This window comes from Alosa sapidissima, chromosome 3 (genome assembly GCF_018492685.1).
Source record: "Alosa sapidissima isolate fAloSap1 chromosome 3, fAloSap1.pri, whole genome shotgun sequence".
Lineage (NCBI taxonomy): Eukaryota > Metazoa > Chordata > Actinopteri > Clupeiformes > Clupeidae > Alosa > Alosa sapidissima.
In genome coordinates, this window is record NC_055959.1 from 28,055,104 (window position 1) to 28,074,991 (window position 19,888).

Below are 19,888 nucleotides of genomic sequence, written 5' to 3' on the forward strand. Positions count from 1 at the left end.
AGATTCAAATTGAATTCTGGCTACTAAACGGAGCCAATGAAGAGTAAGTAGGCCTAACAGAGGAGTTACATTTATGTTAAAAAAAAATAAAATAATAATAATTGTAAAAAAAAAAAACACACACACACAAACTGGAAAAATACCTTTCAAACAATTTTATTCAGAAGCCTTGTGTCAAAAATAGAACTTGTATAAAACATCTCAGAAAGAAAAACATCTGTCCAAAAAAAACTGAGAAAAAAAACTGGTGGTGAAAATTGAAAATGATAAGACAATAAGTCAACACAACCTCTGGTGACTTCAACGGTTTCAAATTGGGATAGGAGAGACAGGAAAGAAGAAACAATACATGTTTATATTATTTTTATATTTTTATTATGTCCATTTTTTAAAAACTATTTATTATTGTTCTTATGCATACCTCATGAGTTGACAGCACTTTCAAATCTCATTGTACCTTTGCAAAAAGTGTCAATGACAATAAAGACTATCTATCTATCTATCTATCTATCTATCTATCTAAACTCCAACAGAAACAAAACAATGTAGGTGGACAAGCTGATTCTTGGGTCCAACAGAGCGGCATATTCTAGAATTGAACTATAAATACAACTCCAGTATCCATGGAAACAAGACAGTACAAAAGATAAACCTAGAATCAAGATGATCCTCTGTATCCATGGCAATACGAATTCCATTAACCATCCAAGTTGAGCTTGGTTCTCCGTACATATGAGCCAAGATTGTATCAGTGGCCTAATTACACTGTCAAGTTGTATTCAAACTAAAGAAAAGTGGCAGCAGAAGTTAGTCACCTTCCCAACTAATCAACTTAAAGTAGATCCTACTCAAATTTTAAGAGGCTAATTTATTTCCATTGTAATCATACTAATGAACACTTATTCAGGTTAAGGTGTCAAGCAGGGTGCATTTAGGAATGATGGTGCAGTTCACTTCGGACCTCACAATTTCTACATCAGTAAACTGTAAATTACAGTGCAATGGCAGGTTTTAAGAAAAAAGCTTTGAGCATTTTTGCATTTAGCCCCACAAAAGGTAAAACTTCCATTCAGCTGTGTTCAAAGAGCCATAGTATTTAACAACATATTTTCTAGGTGTATACCACCTTGCAAATTCCACTAGGTGTATACCACCATGACTTGTAGAAGCAATGATGGTAGCTTACTGTTGTTACAGGAGATACTTGTCTGTGGTCCTGACAAAGTTGTGAATTTCTAGGCATTTTGTAGTGTCCACCTCACTTCCTGGTACTTCTCAATGTGTGGAAATGGAGGAAGGAGTTCACTGGTGCGCAGATTTTCAAATGTATATTTTAATCAAAAGGTGCAAGCAGTAAAAAGCAAAAGGCCAGTCCAGTCTTTTGCACCTAAATAAAATACATCTAAACGTCAATGTGCTCCAGAGAACTCCCTCACAAAGTTGAGATTTTCATTAGGTGGAGGTACCACCTCTGTAGGTAACATTGGTGAATGTGGAGGTTGCTCCTTTGTACAAGGGGTTATTACCCTGAAATGAGATCAATTAAAATCAGATATATGCTTATATTAGCAGAGCGCACAATGATACATGTATTCTGCATTCTGCTTATACTACTCAGGAAACAGTATCTGGATTTATAGGCTTACACCTCTAGGGGGCGCTGTCTTTCCAACATACAGATGTTTTTAATCAAAGGTTATATCACAGATAAATAGATAAGCCACGAAACAGAACTTTCAAAATAAGCACAGATGTTTATAAATGTGTGTGTGTGCAATTCTTTTCGTATGCATGTTTGTGTGCAGCTGTGCTCCTGTGTGAAAATGCATATGTCCGTGTGAGTGGGGGGTGGGGGGTCTCACCGTGTCCCATTTGGCTTTGGCTCTCTCCTCTTCAAACTTGGCGAACTCTCGCCGATCGTGAATGGTGACTAAAAGCTTCCATATCAACAGACCAGCGAGCCCTAGCAACAGAATTGCCCCAGTGACGGACGCCAGGACCACAAGGATATCAGGACCTTTCGGACAAACTGCAGAGTGGACAGTGAGGGGAGAAAGAGAGAGAGAGGGGACAGTGGTGATTGACGTTGAGTCTTGAGTCAGAATGCTGTCTCATTTACATGTACTGTGGAACAACTCAACAACACAACAGGGTCCTCTGCTGCCAGGGCTTTAGATGAATATGTGTACATGTTTTTCACTTTGTTATTCACGCACACACACACACACACACACACACACACACACACACACACACACACACCACACACACACACACACACACACACACACAATTAAATTAAGATCACTGTGACAAAGGAAATGTAAAAATCATATACTGTGCCATCCAGTGCGCTAATGATCCTAAAAATAAGGATTACATTAGGAATATGTCTCATGAAAAACTACTTCAGTAGTCATAACTGATGTCACATCAAGACATCCAGGAAGTCCACCAAACCAAAATTACTGTATATTAAGCTACTTTTTTGTTGTTTGTTTTGTTAAATTGGTCATCTTACAGGCCCTAACAACCCCACGAGAGCTTTAACCACTAAAATGGACACAATGAGAACATAAACTATTATAAACAGACATATTATTGTCCTCATAGAAGGTAATCGATAATTTGGGGCCTCTGATTGATCCAGTGCCTGGATTCTCAAATGTGCATTTAGCACTGAGGGCCAGCTCAACTTCCTTTGCATTTCTGGACTATCTGTAGATCAGAATGAGTGAACATGGCAAGTTATGGCAGCTACCCCAAGAGCTAAATGGTCATTTTGTAAAGTAGGCCATTGAGCTCTGGCATTTCCTCTCACAGACAGTGACTCACCTGGTTTACAGCCCGTCTGGGCTAAACACCTCACCCTCACTCAGGGCAATATACATAAGGTCAGGTAAATGTTTAAAAACATAGTCATACTTAGCTCTGATTGCTTAGGCACCATTTGTGAAACCAACACAACACACTAACCACAAATCCTTGTACCAAACTAGCAAAACATTATAAATGTCTTGCAGAAGCACACAAGTCTTGTCAAAGCAGTTCACACAACCATCACATGAATAAGCACACAAATCACCAACTACAACTTGATAGTACAAATAAAAACAGGTGTGTGCAGGGCATATCAGTTTGCAATAATACGTCATACATGCAACACTGTGAACATGTATACACACAGGTATTCAAATGCAAAATAAAAGCAGAGTAGAATAAAGCAAAATCATTTTGGCTATAGGAAAAAAGACTAGATCTTTCTAGTGGGAAGACAACTGGCAAAATCTAAAAACAGCATAAGTAGACACCAATGTGTACAGTTTTGCTAGATGCGTGTAACAAAATTCCAAACTGAGTGTAAAACAGTGAGTTGTGTTTATAGTTTGAAACTTGGCAAATGGATTGGCTACAAGTGTTATGGAAAAAGTTTCAGTAACTGTGCTTCAAGAATTACTGTTTGTTAATGCATTCAGAAAAAACAGTTTGCCTGCTGAGAGTTGAGGTTCAAGACATACAGGGGAATTTCCATTTATCCACAACATGAAATAAAAGGAAAAGTTGGTAATTGTTGTAAAATAGCTATTCCTGCCATAGGTTTTTATCCATGAGGTTACACAAATTGCACACAATTTTCAACATAGCAGTGTGTTACAGAAATCTAAAGTAAAAAGGCATAAATAGTTCAAACAAATCTACCATTTAAAAAAAAAAACGTAGCAACTATATGCTTAATTAAAAGCTGCTGCCATAGATAATTTCCCTTATTCTTGCAGAAAAGAAAAACATTAGCATCTCCAATCTGCCACCCGCCTGGTTTAGAGTATTAATAATCCTCTGAGGCCAATTAAGGAAGCCGTGGAATGAAAAGAAAATGCAGCGTAGCCACGCGGGCCTCTTTCATGGTGCAGTAAAAAGAGAGCTGCAGGAGGTCCAGGCTTTTGCTGACACGCTCCTCTTTGGTCTGCTACTGGTTTGGGATGCAACATGCGGACAAGCTACCTACCACACCCATCGCAACACTACAATAACACCCTGCTCTAAACATGGTGTGCTTTATCTGACCTAGACCTGCCACAGCTAACTCTGTTCAGTTACACAACTTAGGGTGTAGTTGCCACATTAATCTGGTCTTGTTGTGCAACCTCTTGTTGCAAGCTTGATCTTCGTTTCTCTACTTATGTTAGCCTATCCCTAACACGCTTTGCGACTGTCCAGTCCAGAGTGAAATGGTAATGGAAACGGTTGGTCTTCATATGGATTTCATTACGATTAGAAAATATCCTCCACTCTGTTCCCTGACCATAAGGGCAAACACACAAAACAATGATAAATATATACACACATAGCCATGAACACAATGGCCTACCTGGCTCTTTAATGAGGTACAAAATGGATTTGCCACTGGCATCTTCATAGTACTGGAACGTCTGTAGGCAGTCCTCCGCATCCTTATAGGAACAGTTCTGGGCAATGTTCTTGTCACGGGCGACTAACGAGGAGGGATGGGGCGATGGACATCAAGACGATGGGGGGTGGCAGGGGGTTCAAACAGAAAAGAGCAAAGATGGTAGATGGTAGGAGATGGAGAGAGAAAGAGGAAAAGGAAGATTACAACACAGAACAACATGTAAACGGAAAAGCCGACACAAATACACCAGCACAGTATATTCATGTGTCAGTGCTAATATATACTGATATGTGATTAGAGTTTTAGTTGACTTTGAAGAGCACAGACAAATTAATGTTTCCTGTAATGCAATTGATATTTTACTGCATAGAGAAATGTACTCACTAATCTCATCGACCAGCTCAATCTCATCTCTGCAGATTCGAATACAGCTCTTGTCCTTGACCAGGGGTCCTCTCTTGTAGTGCTTACATTCCACACAGTCTCTGCAAACACAAACAAACAAACACACAAACAAAGAGAACAAATATCAGAAATAGTAGCATCATTAATTCTTTCATTCATTCAACAGGCTTTAATCAAGCTCACACAATCCCCCTCCCCACACACTAATAGACCAATTTCACAGTGTCCAGGTGTCCGGCCTCATTGATGTTAATGATACCTTAATTAGCAGGGTAAAACGTCTTCCTGTTTCTGTCTTTCCTGTGGACTTTTCTTTTGCTATCTATGGGACAGTGCTTTTCCACAGGAAGTTGATTTACACAGCGGCCCCATCTTGTGAAATGGGCTAATTCACACTCATTTCCAAAACTCACTGCTTCCTGGCGCAGGCACTGCGGCAGGTGGGGCATTTCTCGCAGGTGATGCCAAAGGCTCCGGGCTCGGTGCACTCACAGGCGCCGCACACGCAGGCTCCATAGCCACTGCAGAGTCGCCCCTCGCTGGACGTGCAGGTGTCTGTGCGCGTGGAGCAGTTGCAGTACTCTCCTGACCAGTCCGGGTCACACTTACAAGAGCCGCATGAACACACGCCGTGACCTGGGAGGGCAGCCAAGGAGTGAGACACACACATGCAAAACACATAAACACACACAAACACATACAGACACAATCACATGCATACACAAAGACAGACAGACAAGACACACACGCAAACACACACACACACACACACTCTGGCTTTCGGGCAGAGATACAATCACAGACATACACATACAAAAACATATACAGACACAGACAGGGTACACTGTACACACACACACACACACACACACACACAGACACACACAACACACACGCAAACACACACACACACACACACTCTGGCTTTCGGGCAGAGATACAATCACAGACATACACATACAAAAACATATACAGACACAGACAGGGTACACTGTACACACACACACACACACACACACACACAGACACACACAACAACAACAACAACAGGACACATGACGTATGCTTTTTAAGTCTGATAGATTCTGGTTGATGAACTTGGAAGGGAAGTCCACAGGTAGAAGATGAGACAAAGGTTTGCTGTTGAATACATGACATTTGTGACCCTTAATGTACAGGCACTTCCCCCACACAAACACATGCACATGAGAAGTTCACACAGGATGGCAAAACTGATCAAATTCTGCAGGGGTATAAAATATCTATTCCGCCTACACCTTTCTGTCACTCATACACTCAGAGACCAGAGTCAAGCCATCTTCAGAGAGAAGGACGCACCGAGGGAGACCGAGGAAAAGAGGAAAGCCAGAGAGAGCGGAAGAGAGAGAGGTGGAGTAGAGCGAGAGAAAAGGGGGGTTAGACTAGTGGCAGTCAGCCAGAGGAATGTAATCATTCCAGTATTCCCAGTTTATGCGAATGTGTGAGTGAGTGAGTGAGTGAGTGAGGGACTTCAAAGTGCATGTTGGAGTTCCTTTGGCTGTGTGTGTTTATGTGGCCTGGAGCAATGCTTGCTGAATCCTGCCCTTGCTTCAGAGATAGAGACAAACAGAGCCACAGGGCAGGAGTTCGAGAAGCAGGAAAACACAAGCATAGGCATAGGCCTACACACACACACACACACACACAGACACACACACACACACACACACACACACACAAACACACACACACACACACACAAACACACACACACACAAAAGAGTTTGTTTGTATTTAAAGGGACACCAGGCAACGTTTTCATGTTAATTAATCATCTTCGTAAGTCGGTATATGGTTAAATGACTCATTACGGGGCGAATGAAGGCTCTCTCGCCCGCCCCTACTGCCTGTAGGAAGAATATCCCACTTGCAAGTTCGGTGTATCTTACCCGCCGACCGAAGCAGGATCAGTTTACAGCACAGAGGCAGGCTAACGAAACGCTAGAGATTGTTGCAAACGTTTGTATAATGGCAGAGCCAGCGAAGAAGCAGCGAAAACCCTTGACGGAAGATGCAAAGAAAAGGAAAAGAGTTTCAGACCGAACGAGGGGGAGTTTCGTAGAGAAAAAGCTTCAGGCTTGCCTGGTGTCCCTTTAAGACTGACGACATAACATACATCGGTAAGTGGGTGCCATTCCATGTCCTTAAGTCACCTTGTAACTATATATATAAAGCACACATGAACACACACACACACACACACACACACACACACACACACACACACACACACACACACACACACACACACACACACACACACACACACACACACACACAAACACTCTCCCTCTTCTCTCTCTCCCTATCATACACCCACGTCTCCCAGTAGGGTGCAGCTGACTTCAGAAAAAAAGACCCTGACTCGAGGGAAAAAGGGGAAGACAAGAGTCAAACAGTGCTAATAACCATGTGAAGAAAACACCCAAAAAACAAACACCAGACGAGTGTGTTTGTGTGTGTCCATGGGAATAGACATCCCCTTCACCCAAAGAATGCTGAGGACAGGACACAGCAAGGATGGGGGGTTGGAGTCAGCGTGAATAGACCCGTCTGTGCTGGCTCTGGGCTCCGGGGTCTAAACCTCAACGCCAGCACTCTATCACTTCATTTTACCCAGCATCACATTTTCATGACTTTGGATTTATCGCGGCGATTACGAGGTGGGGTCTAGGCATGCCATTTAGAGACTGCGGGCCAAGGATGTGTGTTAGTGTGCAATCATGTCAGGATTCTGCTCTTGCTGTGAGCAGAGTGGAAATCCAGCACCCCTTCCCAGCGCTGATTATTAGCTTACGGACAGAGTTTTCCCAAACGCCACAGGCTTTTTGCTCCGCTTAAAAAGAAAAATATCCAAAGTCAAGCTGTATTCTGCATGTTCAATAATATTAACCACTTGGATACTCCAAGTCACACATCATGTATCTATCTAATGTATCTAATGTAATATATAATTTAATTTGGGCATATAATTTGGGAATATAATTTGGGCAGCCGTGGCCCACTGGTTAGCACTCTGGACTTGTAACCGGAGGGTTGCCGGTTCGAGCCCCGACCAGTGGGCCGTGGCTGAAGTGCCCTTGAGCAAGGCACCTAACCCCTCACTGCTCCCCGAGCGCCGCCATTGTAGCAGGCAGCTCACTGCGCCGGGATTAGTGTGTGCTTCACCTCACTGTGTGTTCACTGTGTGCTGTTTGTGTTTCACTAATTCACCAATTGGGTTAAATGCAGAGACCAAATTTCCCTCATGGGATCAAAAAAGTATATATACTTATACTTATATACTTTATATACTATATAATGTACCTCCATTAATTGTGCATTGCCTAAATGCACTGTGCTGTACTGGGGCTATGCCTATGTGCCAGAACAATTAAGTATGTGCATGAATAAACCCATCAACATTACAGCCCAAAATCATGAATCCTATATACCAGGAAATGGTATATCTGTTTTTTGTTTTGGTGTCGGTCAAAGATGTTTGACAAAGACCTCCCAGGTCTATCAAATAACCTAACACGAGTAAGAGAAATGCACACCGTTCACTGTGATCTTCCACAGCACAACTGACAATCGATTCCAACTCGTGAGATAGAATGTAAATAGAAAGATGGTCCTTGAGAATATGGATATAAGTGTATTTGTGTGTGTGATGTGTGACTCCTGTGTGAGTCATACATGAGTCATTAGTGCATGCATGATATGACGTCTGAGGGTGTACGTGTATGTGTGTGTGTGTGTGTGTGTGTTTGTGTGTGTGTGTTTAGTGTGCCCACCTGAGCAAAGCTCTCCTTTGAAGCGTACGCAGCTGTAGTCGTCACACTCGCAGTATTTTCCCCACACCTTGCCGAAATCACTGGGTCGGCAGCTGCACTGTCCGCAGACGCACTCGCCCCTGTTGCTGCAAACGGGCACGCCGGGCTCTGGACTGCAGCTCTCCGTCTGCGTGGACTGGTACATGCCCTCGGAGCACTCGCAGCGCGGGCCCAGGCGCCCAGCGTCGCACAGGCACATGCCGCACACGAAGGTGCCGTTGCCGTGGTGACAGGCTGGGCTGGCTGGCTGCGCGGCGGCCTGGCAGGCACAGTCGCAGATGAAGTCTACGGTGATCTCCAGCGCGTCCTTGAAGCCCACCGGCTTGACGGTGAACGTGCTGTTCTTCTCCTTGGGGCAGCCATGCAGCCTGGCCTCGATGCTGAAGGACACCTGTGGGTGAGGGAGGGAATTCATATAAATGAACTAATGTGGGTGTCGATAAGCACACTTAAAGGAATTATCCGGAGTAAAATGCACTTTAGATCAATTTACGGATGTCATTTGGATGTGTTTTGAGAAAGTTCGATTTTACCGTTTTTAGTCAAAACTCAAAACTCGAAGTGCCTGGAAGTGACCAGGGCATGTGCCAGATGCCAGATGCAGCAGCAACATTTCCGGAAAGGTACTGGCTTGATGAAATTCACTGTGGACTCTCTATCCAACCACATAGACCACGGGATACTTCGGTTTGGCTTTAGGGACCCTCTACTCACTACCACGTAAGTGTAATGTTGTTTGGAACTGTAGAAGAGGTATAAAAATAGCGTTTTTGTAGCGGCGAAATGACATGCCCGGGTCACTTCCAGGCTAACGAGTTTTGACTAAAAACGGTAAAATCGAACTTTCTCAAAACACATCCGAATGACATGATTTTGATGTCAACTCAATGTATGTACTCCCAATCATCCGTAAATTGATCTAAAGTGCATTTTACTCCGGATAATTCCTTTAAAGGGTGAATAAGCAGACAAAATACACATTCTATAAACTCAGATACTGCCTTATTAGGAATCACTGGAGCAGAATAGATTAACATTGTAAAGCAACTGTATTATGTCTTGTATACGTTACTAGCTACTGGTTATTTTGTACAAACAAATCAGAACTGACTGTATCGCCGATGTTAAGTCCAGAGCAGGATTTGACTCCAGGGAAGACCTCTCCATTCAGACAGGTGGCATTGAAGGAGAGAGACAGCTCCTCTGGAAGCCCGTAGAGCTCCAGCTCTACCTTAGAGCGGATTTTCTGGAAGTAAACGTTTTCAGAAGACATGACCATTGATCCAAACAACGTGAAAAAAAAAAGTTTTGATGATTTCATTAGCACATGTGTTACGACCCTGTTGACTGTTCTTGGGGCTCCGCCCCTTTATTCTATGTCTTGCCTGTCTGTCTCCTGCAGGGTGCTGAGTGCAGGGGTGGCGCCTAGTAGTTAATGGGCTGGACTATATAAGAAGGCCGGGTATCCCATGGACGCTCTCTTGGCCTTTCGCTCCTTAGTGGCTTGCTCCGATGGGGAGAGCCTGGAGAGATCCCTCGCCAGTCATGTAGCCCTTTGCTAGGAGCTCCCTCCGTCTTCGTCGCGTTTTGTTTTTGTTTATTAATTTCACACACTTTGCACGACACTTTGCTTTTATACATTATACTGACTTTTCTATTTATGTAAATAAACATGTATTTATATTGAACACTACGGTTTGGTCTCCCCCATTTTATGTCAGGTCTGCTTTGAGCCAAGCAGTCCTTGACAACATGTGACATACGACATAGGAATGTGTATGGTTAGAGATGTGGTATGGGACATAGGACATAGGAATGTGTATGTTTAAAGATGTGGTATAGGACATAGGACATAGGAATGTGTATGGTTAGAGATGTGGTACAGGGTAGTGCTGCTCCTTACTGCATATGCATCCAGAATTAGTTGGATGACGTTCGCAGAGTCACTTGACAGAGTCCCCACCGCAGTTCCAGGAATGAGCTCACTGTAGTTCTGAGAGAGAGATAGAGAGAGAGAGAGAGAGAGAGAGAGAGAGAGAGATAAACAGATAATGTTGTGAGTACTGCTACAGCTGTTTGTATGAGCATGAGTGAGTGTGTGTGTGTGTGTGTGTGTGTGCGTGTGCGTGCGTGCGCGTGTGCGTGTGCGTGTGTGTGTGTGTGTGCGTGTGCGTGTGCGTGTGTGTGTGTGTGTGTGTGTGTCAGGAAGCATTCTGTGGCTTCAGCTTCAGTGGAATCTTATCTGAATTCAATGTATGTGATGCGAATTATACATGAGGGTAGGGATGTGGTGTAGTGGGTACTCTTTGCCACTCTTTCACTCTGAGGTCTAAAGGCTGCAGGCTTATCTCTTAATCTAACAGAAAAAAATTGCACATCCTAATATTAGGTCTGTGCTAAAAAAAGGCCACATTGCTCCACCCTTAAAACTTTTTTTCTTATTGGCTTATAGACCCAGGTTTTGGCGACGTCTCCTTTTTCTATCCCAGCCTAGCTTAATACATTGAGAAGTAAGGCTGCAATAAACTCGATTAGGCGATTGGGTATGTAAAGCTGGATCATGAAATTGAAATAGCAGGGAGCAGATCCGGTAAGCGTCCTATAGGCCAAAGTGAGTGATTTAAATTTAATTCTGGCCAAATAGGAAGCCAGTGGAGAGTAACTAGGAGAGGAGTTTCATATGTCTTCTTTGGCTGATTAAAGACCAGTTGTGCTGCAGCATTCTGAATCAGTTTTAACGGTCTCACTACATAAGCAGGCAGACCAGCTAACAGTGAATTACAAGAGTCCAGTTTGGAGATAACCATGGCCTGTACAAAAAGTTGGGTGGAATCTGTGTCCAATATTGTCAGACAAACCGACATGATTTTGCAATTGAGGCTACATGCTCAGACAAGTTAAGTTGGTCATCAATTATGACGCCCAAGTTATGTGCTGAGTCAAGCTAGATGTTAATCTGTTGGGGAATAGCAGCCTTAGCTGGAAACACCAAAAACTCTGTTTTGGAGAGATTAAGCTGAAGGTGCCAATGTTCATCCAGACTGAGATATAAGACTTAATATAAGTAGAGGCTTTCTAATGAGGAAACACAGCACTCAAAAAACCCTCCATAGAAATGCATTGGGCTGGTGCTGTCCTGTTGGGTGTGCTTGAGGAACTATTCAGAATTAGGAGATTGTTTAAATCTGTATGATGTGACTTCAGCACATTATTTGCGCTACATCTACTATCCCTCTTTTACATTGTGGTGCGTTTGTCTCAGCGGTGAGTAATTTGCTCTGATTCGAGCTTCTGCTTCGTATCTAATTAAGGTAGGCAACCTCACTCCGAGTGTTCGTGCTTGTGCTGTGTTCGTGTGTTGTGTAGTGTTGTCTTTGGATCTTACTGTTAGGGGCGAGTGATTGGCAACATTAGCCCTTGCCCCAATATTTGTTTATTGTGTGTACATGTCTATTTTGAGCTTGTTGCCAACAACAACCAAAGTGACCTGTTTCCCTCTCTCTCTCTCTCTGCAGGAAACAAGCTGTTGGGCCAAAGCGGGTAGTGGTGTCCTCTCACTGTCCCTTTTAGTTGCTGTGCATCATGTCTTGTTTGTTTTCACATTTGGTGTGCCGTGCCCGGACACTTCCCCTTTTTGTCAGCCTCTTGCTGCCGTGGTAAGCCCACAGCCGTGCTCCTTGTCCTTCTACAGACAGAAGAGCAGTTTCAGTAGAATTGCCACTCTTGAAACCAGACTGCTTAGGGTCTATATAGTATATTGTTTGTTCTGATAGGGGAAGTCACAGACTTGCTTGAAGACTTTGACAAAAAAGGAAAAATGGAGGCAGGTCTGTAGTTCTTCAATTTAGTTGGATTTGAAGCAAAGGTGTAACCCTTGTCTCTTTAAAAGAAGGAACTATTCCAGAACTGAGTGACTGTCGGCAGAGCAGCAGGTGTGATAGACTGCAGAAGAGTAGATCGGACATGATCAATGTCAATGATCAGTTGCCTTGGTGCGGTGATGAATTGGTATTTCACAACATTGTTCATTACTGAGATACAAAAATCTGATTCCGATTATGTTTTGTACAGACTCTCTGATGTGATATTTGGTAAACAGGTAAAGTGAAAGTGGAAAGACTCACCTAGATATCTATTTCAAGTTCATAATTGGGTAGCTGCCTACACATTTGTTTACACATTTGTTGTTGTGGAATGTATTTTCAATGCTCAATAGTCTTTCACTAAGCATGGGGAGTAGAACAGTTGTAAAAATAATAGTAGGATCAGTTGTAAAAATAATTCAAAATGTAATCTGATGCTAACAAAGCAATTTACGTCAGCACCAATATCATGCATGTACTTAACTATATATAGTTATCAATACTGATGCAACAGTAACACACATTGTTTGCTGCCTAGTATTTGTGTTTTGTGATGGGAAAATAAAGTGGATGACTGTGAGAAGTCAGCTTACTCTGTATAGTGGCGCCACATAGTTGGTCACTGCAAAGATGAGGTTGATGTTATTCTCAGATAACTTCTCGGTGATAAGAGCAAGGGAAGGATAATCCTATAGGGTAGACACAACTATTACAATCAACACACACACAGAGAGTATGCTAATCTCAACATTTCTTTCTCTCTTGCTCTTTTTTCTCTCTCTCTCTCATACACACAAACACAAACTACTGACCAGTGTTGTGGACTTGGAGTAGTTGTTCAGCTCATCCAGGTGACAATGCCCATCATGAGGCTGGATGACTCCGGCAATACGGCCGTCCAGAGCGATGTGGGTCTTGGCGTCCGTGGTGAACACCAGCAGGTGAGAGGCATCAGGTCTCCAACCCACCTTATCCTGGCAGGAGCACAAAAAGAGACTCTATGGATCTACATGCTCTACATGGGCCCATTGGGGATAGTTCAGTCTATGTCACAGACCCCACCAACTGGGTTGAAAATATTTTTTTGTTTTATGCAATATACACACCTACAGTATCTAGTATACAGTATATATGCACTTTTCATGCATGCAAAAACACAAAGAGAATAATGCTTGATGCTGCCTTAATATCTGCTGCTGAATTTACAATTATATATTGTGCCTAATCATTAGTTTTTGTCATTTTGTTGCCATGAAAACATCTTGCAAAAGTGACAAACTGGCTTTTCTTCATGTTGCCCACAAGGTAAGTTAACAATAAAACAGTACAATAACAATATTTGCCCATGTCTGACTTGTCTATGTTGTACAAACACAATGGTTTCATTTTGGGCTTCATCACTGTGTTGATTTTATGACTGCTTGACCAAACAATATGTGACCATCACACATTCTCAGTTTGCGTAACCCACCCATTTACACATTGTGGATAAGTAAGCACCATATGCTCTCTAAGTGAAGAGATTCGAGATCAGTCTAACACTCTGATGTTGCAACTGTGGTTACACAATGAATCTTGCATGATAACTATAAAACAGGACTTTTAGTTGTTGCCCAATCAGGACATGCATCTACAGGACAGATCTGGGTACATTCATAGGCAGTGGGACAGGGCTGTGTGTGTGTGTGTGTGTGTGTGTGTGTGTGTGTGTGTGTGTGTGTGTGTGTGTGTGTGTGTGTGTGTGTGTGTGTGTGTGTGTGTGTGTGTCTTAACTTGCCTGTGCATGAATATGTGTAGTTCTCAAGGGATGAGTGGACCAGGAGAAATCAGAGTGCAGAGGAGTATGGTATTACCTTGCAGACCACAGCCTGCATGATTGCATCGAAGCCACCTTCGGGTGAGTCTCTGTTGCGAGACACTTCCTGTTTCCCCACCTCCTCTGTGAAGCGCCCCACCTGCTCCGTCAGAGACAACACATGCTTATAGCCGAACTGGCGCAAACATGTCTTCCCAATCCTTCAAGTCCCAACAAGACCGGAGAGAATGAGAGAGAGAGAGAGAGAGAGAGAGAGAGAGTTAATAATTGAATGTAGCAAAACAGCAGTCAGTTGACATACCTCTTCTTCTGGGCTTATGTTTAGCTTGAGGCTACAGCTTGGCTTAATATACAGCAGCAGCATACCAAACTATATCAAATGCCTAGTGTGTCCTATTGATAGCTCAACTGAAGGATGGAATCTGTCTTCCAGTGTAGATCTGGGTGTGGTTGGAAGGTTACCAGGGACAAGCTTACCCATAGCAGGGGTTTTCGATGGCCTCATCTGGAAAGATATACATGTAGGGCGAGAGAGGCTTGTCTACAAAAGCACCAAAGCCCATTTGAAGTTTGCTGGTGAGTTTGCCTACAGCTGCCGCCAGGTCATTGCCAAGGGTTCTGAGTCGAATCAGGTCGTCCCTCATCGAGTACGAGAGATCCATCAGGTAGTAGAGATCAACTGGATAGTCAGCGACCTGTCGGACTGAAACCGTGAATCGCTTGGCATCATCTGAAAAAAGAGTGGAAGAGAGAGGGAGAGAGAAAGTGAGAGAAGAAGAAAGAAGAAGAGAGAAATACAGTACTTGTAGCATTCTCTAGACGTGTCATCACTTCCTTTTATATGACGGAGGATCGTGATTGGCACAGGACGAGTTCTAAGACAGCTACAAATATTCTTAACAGTAACAGGAAATGAATGTTAAAAAGTTTGTTTTTTCTGCACATTCTCATGGGAATGCATACACACTCTTCCCCCCTCCCATTTTGTTTGTCCACTGACTCACTGTTCTCTGGACCTTGGTATTTCAAATACTCTGTATACAGTCATTAACACACCAGTATATTTATACGCGCACACACACACGCACGCACGCATGCACACGCACACACACACACGTGCAGGCATGCACACACGCACACACATACACACAGAGAGATACAAATTAATGAAGGATAAACTGATCCATTTGGCTGGACTGTAGAATGTGGCTCAGTTAGACTCATTAGTTATGCTGCAAGTTTCCTTGATGTAATGGCTTCATTGTCTTAATGAGTAGTAGCTTGCAAGGCCCCTTGAGTCTCTCTATGTCTAGCAACTGTAAAAACTCTCTCTCTCTCTCTCTGCCTTTCTCCATTTCTCTTTGTGATTCTCAGACAACTCATTTATCTCCCCCCAATCTCTCTGCCCCCTTGGCTCCTGGTGGCACTAGTGGCCTGGGCGTATACCGGGTCGCAGAGTCAGATGGATTTTCTGTGGCTGGATCTGAGTGACGTCCTGGTTGGCCCCTGACGCCTTGCTGCTGAGTGGGCGGCTCTCCTGGATGGTCATGCTGCTCGTGGGAAATTCTATAGAGGCCACCCCACAGCCAGCATCCACAAGGTTCTTCTTCAGGTTACAGCGGGAACCGCTAAAATTCTGACCCCAACACACACACACACACACACACACACACACACACACACACACACACACACACACATTCCATTGAGGAGAAGCTCGGCTGGTATGTCATCATTGTGATACAGTACTTATATTTAAACCAGTGATATGACAATGAAACACACAAGTTGGTCATGTATTTTCAAGGTGAAAAAAATACTTGAAATTGTTGACATGTTGGCACTCACCTCTTGAGCACACCAAGCACAGGTGGGATGAATGGAGAGACATTCTCTACAAGTGCTCACACTTCTAGAAGTGCAGATATTTGCCGCTAAAGATGCATGTTTAACAGAGAAAGAAAATTCAAATTAAAGAATGTAGGCCCTATTCAATATCTGCAACAAAAGCTATTTTCCACTTTGTCAGTGTAGTTGATTTTTCCTGACTGATTTAATTCTGCATGTGGAGTAAAATGTAACCTTTGGAGTTAAATAGAGTTGCAGTTTGTTTGAAAACTTATAATCGGACTGTGTCAAACTCAAATATAGGCTATGTGCGTAAAATCAAATGGTGCGTCCGAATACTGAGAAGAAATTCGTTAGTTTTTGCAGTGAAACACGTTCACTCCCGTCCGTCTGTTTTGTATACCTTTACAGGTGTAGTGATAGCTTTCCGTTCAGAAAACTATCCACCACAACTTCGAGAAACCTGTTCACAAATCAACCTACATAGGCCTGTCTTACCAATTTAAGACACTCTTTACCGTATGGGTAGGCTAGACCATGTTCACACAAAATATCAACAGCCATACTGAAAACAGTTTATCAATTTTGTACACATACCACATGAAAATGAAACTTTAACGCCACAACTTACCCAAAACACTTGTGGGAAGTAGTATAACCGCAAATAATTTCAAATAACGCGCTATTAATCTTCCCATTTTGAGATAATAGAGTTTAGACGCTTGGGCGTGATGGGAGTGCCGAAGAGACTCCAAAGTAGGCTACCTCACACCTCTAAGTACGATCGCCAAAGCACTGAACAGGGTGCCTTAACAGTTTCCTCATACTTAGGGCAAGTCACCACAGAAGACGTCTCGCAAACTAAACGCACTGGGTGTGGAGGGATTTTATTTTGTCGAAATATACACTAGCCTAATATGGAAGACGAAAGTGTCGTTTGAAATTGCATGTATGTACAGGAACTGACCACATATTTCTTAAGTCGCCTAGATGCAGAAATAAAATTCTGCACTATATCCCTCGGGGCTATTAAGCATCCAAGGGCGAGAAAGACGTCTCAGCGCATTTACCGCTCACTAAAGCAACATTCACATTACGACATATGACCAGAGAGGGCGTATTGTCGGGGATTATAACAGGAAACAGTGAATATTTCATTGATGCCTTCACTAGATAGACAAATTATTGTAGATAGCATAATATTGTCAACCTAGATTGTTTAATAGCTTTGATATGTGGGCCTAAAACAAATTACAGTCTTTGCCAATCTGATGAGCCTAACATTAGACCTGACATTAGACCTCAGAAAGTCAGCAGCTTCTGCTCTGTAGTATACTGCTATACTGCTCAGATGTAATAGCCAGTTGGTACAGAGCAGTCACTGGTCTTAAACATCCCCCTAGTGGTGACCCTCAATACAATTTCTGAGAATTAACACAAATTATGTAAATAGAATTGGTTTTGCATCTCTAGAATATGTTTACATTTTTAAAAAGTATGGTAAAAACCTAGATTCTTCCTCTCTGACTGAATTATGCTGCTCTTTGGTTCCTTTGTCATTTCTTTCCTCGTTTTCGTTTCATCTCTTGCACCTGCTTCTCTCAGAACTGCCTCAGGACACAGAGCAAATAGCCATGAAAAAAAATTGGGAAATCATGAGAATGAGAAACGCTGTAAAGTGGGGGATAAAGTGAGATTAGATCAATTTCGCCAACCCTGCAGACATGGCTGAAGCCAGACAATGGACAGCTATTAAGCTCTTGAACATTCTCCTGCTCTCTCTCTCTTTCTCTCTCTCTTCTGTCTCTCCTACCCCAACCATCCCAAACTGTCAAACCTGTTGCTAAGATACTGGCCCCTGTGTGGTGAAATGGTGAGTATGAGAATTCATGTGAGAGCACCGATATTGAGGGATCATACTCTCATTTATCAAGACTTTGTGTGTGTGTGTGTGTGTGTGTGTGTGTGTGTGTGTGTGTCTGTGGTGTGTGTGTGTCTGTGTGTGTGTGTGTGTGTGTGTGTGTGTGTGTGTGTGTGTGTGTGTGTGTGTGTGTGTGTGTGTGTGCAATGATATCTGTGAGCTCCTTTTCTTCTTATAGCTCAAGTCGTTGCACTGGCACCTTCTACTTCCTACCTAGAGGTATGACAGAACAACACCTATGGAGTTAGAGTAAAAATCAGTAAAGAAAAAGGTATAGAGATAGAAACACAAATGGCTTTGGGCATGTTTTCTTCAAGCTATATTAGTAGCAAGATTATATTATATCCCACACAGTCACTCAAACCAGCACATATTTAAAAATAACATGGCTGAAATCATGGCTGAGTCAAAATATGAATTGTGTGTGTGTGTGTGTGTGTGTGTGTGTGTGTGTGTGTGTGTGTGTGTGTGTGTGCGTGTGTGTACGTGCATGTGTGTGTTTGGGTTCTCCATTGTGAATGAGCCCTGAAAGACAGACTAATTAAAAGCCGTAAAGGGGAGGCAGAAGAAAGCAGACAAGTGAAGTTGGTGCAGATAACGAGGTGGGAGGGGATGGTGGCCGTGGCAGTGGTGTTTGTTAACCTTGTCTTCGGCTGTCAAGACTGGCCGTGGCGTCGTGCCACCACGTGCCCGCCTCGGTGTGGGCAGCAGCAGGCACAGGGGTCAGCCCCTCTCCTCCTCACAGTGAGTGAGTGCACTAATTACAACTGTGTCTCGTTACTTTTTCACCAATTAGTTTTTCAAACCTGGTTCAGATCTCCACCTCTCTCTGGCTGTTGAGAAAAGACAAGTAGTCAGAGAGACAGAAAGAGAGAGAGAGAGAGAAAGAGAGAAAGAGAGAGAGAGAGAGAGAGAGAGAGAGCAGTGCGAGACAGAAGTCGCATCCAAATTGTACGCACACACACGCACACGACCATGCACACACACACACACACACACACACACACACACACACACACACACACACACACACACACACACACACACACACACACTCACACATATAATTATGAGGTTTGCTACTATTCATTAAGACAAAGTAATTATGAAAGTCGGGGATGACCAATGAATCTATTCCTGAATAGTGTTCACGCTGTGTGGGAAGTTTTGTGTAAGCTGTGTGCAGACATCTTATAAACAGTCATCTTTCATTTTCCCTAAAGTGGGAACAGTAAGCATGATATTACTCTGTAATGCCATCTCGTAAATACAAATTGGCCCTAACATCAAAACTTCCTTTTGTTTTGTTTTGTAAAAGTACAGTAGAGCCAAACTGACACCCCTTCCCTATGTGTCCTGCAGCAATGTGTTGATACACATAATGTGCTCTCTTGACAACACACATAATGTGCTCTCTTGACAACACACATAATGTGCTCTCTTGACAACACATATAATGAGCCTACGCCTTGGACAAGTTCCAACACTGTGGAAGACATCATGTCTCACCCCTGTCCCTAAGAAGCCACACCCTAGTGAGCTTAATGACTACAGACCTGTCGCTCTTACATCACATGTGATGAAGACAATGGAGCGATTGGTCTTAGGTATGCTCAGACCCCAGGTACGCCATGCACTAGACCCGTTACAGTTTGCTTACCAGGAGAAAGTGGGCGTGGACGATGCCATCACTTATCTTCTACACAGGACACATTCCCACCTGGACAAGGGGAAAAGTGCTGTGAGAATCATGTTCTTCGATTTCTCAAG

The 19,888-nt window shown here is 43.1% G+C and overlaps 1 protein-coding gene across 2 annotated transcripts; it reads right to left on the reverse strand.

Annotated features, from left to right (window-relative positions):
• Positions 1–140: 140 nt before the first annotated feature.
• Positions 141–17,278, reverse strand: LOC121705416 (integrin beta-3-like). Of its 2 annotated transcripts, XM_042086386.1 has the most exons (16): positions 16,829–17,278; positions 16,198–16,283; positions 15,796–15,985; positions 14,827–15,079; positions 14,387–14,549; positions 13,346–13,507; positions 13,127–13,222; positions 10,574–10,663; positions 9,782–9,916; positions 8,632–9,061; positions 5,230–5,452; positions 4,796–4,896; positions 4,370–4,492; positions 1,863–2,029; positions 1,411–1,527; positions 141–1,379 (listed from the first exon to the last, which is right to left on the reverse strand). In XM_042086386.1, exons 1-15 carry the CDS (start codon positions 16,893–16,895, stop codon positions 1,453–1,455), a joined length of 2,361 nt encoding a protein of 786 aa, XP_041942320.1. In that variant the 5' UTR covers positions 16,896–17,278; the 3' UTR covers positions 141–1,379; positions 1,411–1,452. The 2 variants fall into 2 exon arrangements, with proteins under 2 accessions (XP_041942320.1, XP_041942319.1); XM_042086385.1 differs by having other exon boundaries at positions 141–1,527.
• Positions 17,279–19,888: the final 2,610 nt, after the last annotated feature.